Source organism: Leiobunum rupestre, chromosome 10 (assembly GCF_980474605.1).
Source record: "Leiobunum rupestre chromosome 10, qqLeiRupe1.1.hap1, whole genome shotgun sequence".
Lineage (NCBI taxonomy): Eukaryota > Metazoa > Arthropoda > Arachnida > Opiliones > Sclerosomatidae > Leiobunum > Leiobunum rupestre.
In genome coordinates this window covers 28,298,644-28,305,898 of record NC_143393.1, presented here as the reverse complement: position 1 = coordinate 28,305,898, position 7,255 = coordinate 28,298,644, and the positions used below count along the sequence as shown (strand labels likewise).

The 7,255-nt window shown below is 40.2% G+C and overlaps 1 protein-coding gene across 1 annotated transcript; it reads right to left on the bottom strand.

Moving 5' to 3' along the window:
- Positions 1–2,484: 2,484 nt before the first annotated feature.
- On the bottom strand, positions 2,485–5,570 carry LOC149925338 (uncharacterized). The gene is made up of 2 exons (XM_090160609.1): positions 5,528–5,570; positions 2,485–5,468 (listed from the first exon to the last, which is right to left on the bottom strand). The coding sequence occupies exons 1-2, from the start codon at positions 5,528–5,530 to the stop codon at positions 4,887–4,889; spliced, it is 585 nt and encodes a 194-aa protein (XP_090016735.1). The 5' UTR covers positions 5,531–5,570; the 3' UTR covers positions 2,485–4,886.
- Positions 5,571–7,255: the final 1,685 nt, after the last annotated feature.

Genomic DNA, 7,255 nt, shown 5'->3' with positions numbered 1-7,255 from the left:
TAGCTATCCGCGGGTAGCAAGACAAATTTCTTCATCGCGCCGGATTAATTATACGACCCAAGATTGGCGGGATGAGCGAATCGAGAATCGCTCCCCAAAAACCGCCGGTTTGCGAGACTAGAATTCTTCGTCGATAACAATCACTGAGATCTCTTTGACCTAGTTTTCTAATAGATTTTTTATATCGTTGTAATTGCCGTCGTTTATGCTCGCCAACTGGTAAAGCTCCGCGGCAAATATTATGACAGATATTCGCGATTGAGCCAACCTGATCTCGCGTGGCGTTCTTCAGTAAAAATCGTCTTTGATTTGGGAAGCCTTTTTTAATAAAGTTAGATACGGGCGGCTTTCTATAATTGACCTGGGCAAAGGCATTTTACAGAATGACGTAAAATTCGAATAAACACTTTGTTATATATTCTGATTATTACAATAATATACATTTTCCTCTACCAAAAATGATAAATACATAAAATAAAAAATTAATTTTCGGTAAATACTAGCATGGGTCCTTCTTCCATGAGGCATTGCGTTCTAACTTTTAGAAATTCGGGAGTTTTTTGTTGCAGGTCAACAACCACGTTAGAATAGGGCGTATCTGACGTTACGTAATTATAAACGTTGCTCAGAAAATTAGGGTTATGCGGAAAGATCTGACGACTTAAATGTTTTATTTGTGATGGATCACGGGGGCTTCGGAACAGGACTATAAATGAGGCGTTAAGCGAAATGTCGCGCGAAAATCTGCCCTGACCAAAGACGTTCTGGCATAAGAATACAATACTCAGATTCAGATGATGCGAACACACTCGAAAAAGTTCAGATACCAGCGCGTTGTCTAAGCACTCGCTCGAAAGATCGTCTAGCACCAAGAGGTTGTTTTGTCTTTTTTCAAACAAATCTTCGGGTTTTTCACTAAAGAGCCCTCTATGGAATTCAATTTCGGGGGCGAGGGTTTTTAATTCGTCAAATTTATCGTTCCAAAGATTGTAGCAATATAAAATTTTTTGGGGTGGATTGTCGAACATTAAATTTTTATTTTTCAAGAGATTAAACGTCCAGTGACTTTTTCCCGACTTACTGGGGCCAGCCAAAAGAAAGGTACAGGGGGTTTGAAATTTTAGGCGTGTGAGTGACATGAATATCCGTAGGGAATAGAAGTACCGTCTTTGAAAAATATACGTTTCGTCGACGTAAATCCCACTAGTTTTTCGGCTTGTCTGAGATACAAGTGCCCGGTTTTTTGTCTTTTCACGTTAAAGGGAATCTCGACACGGTATTTTAATTCGCGGTTCTCGAGCGCCAACTGCTTTATCGTGTCAAAGTTTAAGATGGTCTGATTTTTTTTAGTAAGAGTGACGCCTTTTATCTTGGTTAAAATTTTGCCCGATTCGAACAAGATAGAGTAACCCTTGGGGGCTATCGTGGTAAAAGCTTTAATGGGGTCATTAGGATATTCATCCGTAAGTCCGCCCAAGCTGCTTGATAAAGTTAAATCTAATTTCTTATCGTGTATCAGAATACAACTGTCCGTATCGCCGTAGGCCAAATTAGGCCCGATTTTAGCCATTAGATTGTATAATTTAATACGCCCATAAGAGGCGACGAAAATGCCCACAGTTGGGGAACCTTTACGATAAGCCGGGACGTGGTCTTCGTGATATTTGGTCGTCACGAGAGCCATTCCGTTTTCTAGGAGTTTTAAATCGGTCAGCTCTTTCGTTTTATCAGTTAAAATTTTAACCAAGTCAGCGTAGGAGTTTATAAAAGAACTATTATTTTGACGTAATTGAATTAGGTGACGTCCCCAAAGCTGGTTAAGGGAAAGCTTGCCAAGCGCTTTGAGAGCCGGGTTAGAGCTAACCTCTTCTAGGCCTATTTTTATCCCGTCCTGTTCCCAAAAGTCGTTTAAATATTTTTGTTTTTCTTCTAAGGAGTCAACGTTTTTAGGAAAACCAGCGTATTGGGTTTTCATTTTGTAAAAATCTCTGACATAATCGTCAAAAAGGGGGCAGTCAGAGTCGAAAGTTTCGCGATAATGCTGCACTTCGTGAATTTGTAAAACTTTATAATTATATTGAAGGGATAAATAAAACTCGGGGGTAGTGTACGTATCCGTAATCGCGCGTTCCGCCTCGGTATGACGACAGTCGGCTAGATTATAGAGGGCGCACGTTCTGCATAGCGTAAACATTAATTTATCGCCAATCAGGGAGCCCAAGACGGGGAGATATAGATCTTGGGGTGGGAGAAGAGTCGCTTTAATAAGCCCGAAATAGAAATCGGGTTCGTAATTAAAGTTGCTAGTTAAGATTTCGGGAAGCCCTTTGGGGTAGCGGTAATTTTTGGACATGGAGACCGACGGATACATACTATTAAAATCGTAAAATTTAATCGGCCTCTCGGGGGTGGATTCTATATACAGTAAAAAGTTTTCAACGCGCCCGCCCCTCAGAGCGCTTCGCGAATTGATCGGATCGGAGAAAGCCAGTTCGTCGCAAAAAGAATTTATTTCGGGGTTATCTTTTAAAAACGTGTCCCATTCACATTCCCATATGGTAATTAAACGCGCGTTGGGGTAATTTTGACGATAAAACTCGATTTTGTCGAGAGTTTTTAAGTAATTATTGATATTAGATTCTTTAAGTTCGTAATTGTACCCATTATGGTCAGTGTGATTGGGACACCCGTGCCAGAAACACCCGAAAAATTCCCCAATTATTAAAGGGTCAGCGCTGTAAATGTCGGGGTGGTAAGGAGCTAAATACTTTTCTCCCTCCAACGATCGCGCCGTTTGAAACTTTACGTGCATTTTTTGCTCCAAGTAAGCCGCCCATCTGAGAGCTTTAACGGAATGCTTACCCCTGTACCCTGCTGGCGGGATAATAGCTATGGTATTTGGTTTCAGATACCGGCTCAAAAATAAATCGGTTAAAGCTCCGGGTAGAGTCACGCTTTTTCCCGCCAAAATGTCGAAATTGACCTTTTCTCTAAAAAGATTTCTGAACCGGTCAAAACCCCTCTGTAACAGCTTGACGTCATCAATGGCGTACTTTGTCAACACTTCTTTTAAATCAAAAACGGTAAATTTTTGGGCGTCGTACCAAGTTTCGAAATTTGCCAATTGTTCGGGGGTGAATTTATCTACTTCGAAAAAGGATTTTTCCGGTACGACGCCGATATAGTCTAAGGTGTCTTTTTTTAAGAAAGAATACGGGAAAAATCCCTTGCTTTCGCTTAAATTAAAGGTTTTGGAGAAGCTTCTGAGAGGGGCTGGAAAATAAGAAAAGCTATCTATAAATCTTATATTGTATTTGGAAAGAAACATCGCGAGAAGTTTGCAGCCTTTAAAGATAACTTCGGGGGTTATTGACCGGGTCAGAACTCCTTTTAATACGAGTAAACTGTCAAATCCAGATCCAAAATGCGAAATGCACGTAATGTTATTAAAAACTTGTTCGACCTTTGAATATTTGGTCTTACCCTTTTTTGCAACGACCTGACTCTCCAATAAGTAATCTAAAAATGTCTCGACGCAATTAAAGCCGGTAAAGGTACGGTAATCGTACGTTTCAGAGTACGGACTGTCTTGCATAGCGGTAATTAGCAGAACGGGTTTAATCTCGTCATTGTCGACTAAAGTTTCAAAATCAAAGTAAAGGATTCTGGTGGAATTTTCTGGTAACGTGATAGGTTGAACAAAACACGCATTTTTCGGGTGCTCAATTTTGCAATAGTGGCATTTCAAATCGCATACGTGGTCCCCTTCAAACTCTTTACCGCAAGTTAGGCAACGTTTGAGTTTGTCGCACGTGCCTAATTCTATATGCTTTTGGAAGCACGTATTCCCCGAAAAATATCTAAAGCAGTTGGCGCACCGTTGACTTGCTTCGGTATGGGAAACATTCGTGTCGAGACACCGCTTACAGCTGACGGGGCCCTCGCAATTGTGCTGCTTTTTTTCTTTGACATTCCCAAAAACTTTCAAACAAAATGGACAGTACCCTATTCCCCCGAACATGGCGGCGTAAGACCTCACTACGTGAACGTGGTTTCCTAATTTAAGGAGAAAGATTTGTTTGGGTTGAAAGTGGCCTAAATAAATGGGGTCAAAATTGGAATCGGAATCGAGTAGGATAATTTGATAATCGGGCAAGACATTTTGGAATTTAGGAATGTCTTTTATTTCAACAGGACCTGGGGGAACTTTTGATAATCTGTGTAATTCTAAGGCCGCTTTTTTTGTTTTGGATGGTTGACATTACGAATATAATCTAGATCATTCATATTAAAATTTTTGGATTGGCCTTTATTTTTTAATTCTTGGTAGTCAGCGAGGCACTGTCCTACCGCTACAGCCCTCGCAAAACACAGATTATCAGAATTGCGAATCGGGATAAAGGTATTGCCCTGTTCAATGTAATTATCTAAGCACTCAATAGTCCTGTTACGAATACTTTTTCGAATACCACTCATATTGGTGTCTTGCAGAAGAATTATGTCGAATTTTAGGGGGGCCTCAAAGTATAAATTCTTATGGGACTGGGCTACCTGCTCGATACCGCTTAAAATTCTAGCGGCCGTCAACTCGTTTAGGTTCATAAATTGGAAATTAATGGGCTCTTCGAGTTCGTCCGAACTGACCGCTATTCTGATACGACTATAACCCTGATTTTCATCGCTAATTTCGTTTAATAGGGATTGGAAAATTTCGTTTAATTGGGTTTCTATTCGCGCGTGGTTGAGATCGTCCAAGTTTTTGAACTCGCACTTGAATTCTAAAGTTTTACATTTGTATTTTTTGGAAGTCCGAGAGATAATTTTAGTAACCGAATAATAGTTCTCAGGTCGAAACCTGGTACTTAAATCGAGAGGGGCTTCTTGAGTCATTGTAATTTACGAATATCGTCGTAGCGTTGAGTCACTTCCCTCAATAACCGCAGGACGTCGTGAATGTCTCTTCTGCCGTATAGGGTCAGCGATTTTGCAAATGAGGAACCAGAATTTTTGGTCAAGCAAGTGTGACCGGTGGCCTGGCTATGGCGAATTTCTAATTTATCGCCCTCAATTAGGTAAACGGCGTCTAGGTCCTTGACGTCTTCTAAGGCTGCTTTAAGCTGGGGTCCTGATTCTAGTTTAACGCATACACCCTGTTTAGTCGGTTGCGGAAGACTGGATGCTACGTGCGTGGCGTAACGCCTTATATCTATATATATTTTTTGGTCAAAGGTCGTTATTTTAACGCCCAAATCTCCGAGCTCGGAGAATTCTAATACAATATCGTGCCAAGTGGTATTCTTTGTTAATTTTTCTATGTCTTGGTTAGCCCCTTTCCCCGCGAATAATTGTCGAGGTTTATTTTTTTTAATTACTTCGCCGACTTTTGATTTTCTAGCGTATACTTCGGGCAACTTCACTGGTGCTGTTGGGGGAGTGTCATAATCGAGCTTAATGTCGTCTCGGGCTGCCTAAGACATATAGAGATTAAAAACTAATCTCGCTTAAAAAATTTCAAAAACATAATTACCATCTTGCTGATCTTCTTGAGTCGCCGGAGAGTGGGTGCGCTGTTAGTCGCTTCTGCGAAATTGACCGTTGGGCGGTTTCTTTTATACTCGCAAGGTAAGGGGGGAAAGAACAAAATAATCGCGTGACAGTTAACGAATATTAACAGGTGTATTCAATTTGTCAAAATGATTAATTACTTAACGAAAGCGGAATGAACCGGTTCTACCATGACTATGCGAAAGGATTGTTCACTAACGCATTTCCAGCGCGACTCAATTTAATTCGATGACATAATTAATAGGTTTTTCTCTCGGTATTGTCACTAAAGGTATTTGCGCCGCTCAACACCTGCTCGTAATCAATCAAACCTGTCACCACTTTAACAATGCCCGAGTATAGCGAGCCTCGGAATTCCTTTAAAGGAGTACTGACCCCTTTTCGCGCCAAAATACCAACCAATCGGCGCCATTTTGAACAATTTCGCGCCAGCCAATTAGCGCGCAGTACACGCGCGTAGTAACCACGTGGTTCCCGCGCCGCGTAGTTACGCGCCAGCCAATCAGCGTGCAGGTAAACACGTGCTCCCCGCGCCAGCCAATCAGCGCGCGCGCCACCCTGCGGAGGTCAATGACCTTCGGTGACTTACCCCGAGGAAAATGCCGACCCCCCCGCGCCACCTGCCGGAAGGGGGAAGGAAGCGGGGACTTCCGGTGCCGACCCCCACGTGTACCTCTACATTGAAAAACCCTGAAGACGTTAGACACTCCTACTCCTGGCAGCTCTGTTTTTTTAACCACACTAAGAAAATAAATATAAATTTTGAATTAATTCCAGCTCCAAAATCCATTTATCTGGCAGATTGCCGTGTGGAAATGCCAAATTTTGGTAAATTTCTTCAGTCAAACAGGGTTTTGAAGAAACATTGACACTAGCAATTGATTAACAAATCAATAAACTTGAATAATTATTGATATAAATAAGCCTGCCAGCTCTGTTTTGTTAACCACACTAAGAAAATAAATATAAATTTTGAATTAATTCCAGCTCCAAAATCCATTTATCTGGCAGATTGCCGTGTTGAAATGGAAAATTTTTGAAAATTTCTTCAGTCAAACAGGGTTTTGAAGAAACATTGACACTAGCAATTGATTAACAAATCAATAAACTTGAATAATTATTGATATAAATAAACCTGGCAGTTCTGTTTTGTTAACCACACTAAGAAAATAAATAATAATTTTGAATTAATTCCAGCTCCAAAATCCATTTATCTGTCAGATTGCCGTGTTGAAATGGCAAATTTTGGAAAATTTCTTCAGTCAAACAGGGTTTTGAAGAAACATTGACACTAGCAATTGATTAACAAATCAATAAACTTGAATAATTATTGACATAAATAAGCCTGGCAGCTCTGTTTTGTTAACCACACTAAGAAAATAAATATAAATTTTGAATTAATTCCAGCTTCAAAATCCATTTATCTGGCAGATTGCCGTGTGGAAATGCCAAATTTTGGTAAATTTCTTCAGTCAAACATTGTTTTGAAGAAACATTGACACTAGCAATTGATTAACAAATCAATAAACTTGAATAATTATTGATATAAATAAACCTGGCAGCTCTGTTTTGTTAACCAAATTAAGAAAATAAATATACATTTTAATTAATTCTTCAGAATTATGAATATTTGCAGCTCCAAAATCCATTTATCTGGCAGATTGCCGTGTTGAAATACCAAATTTTGGAA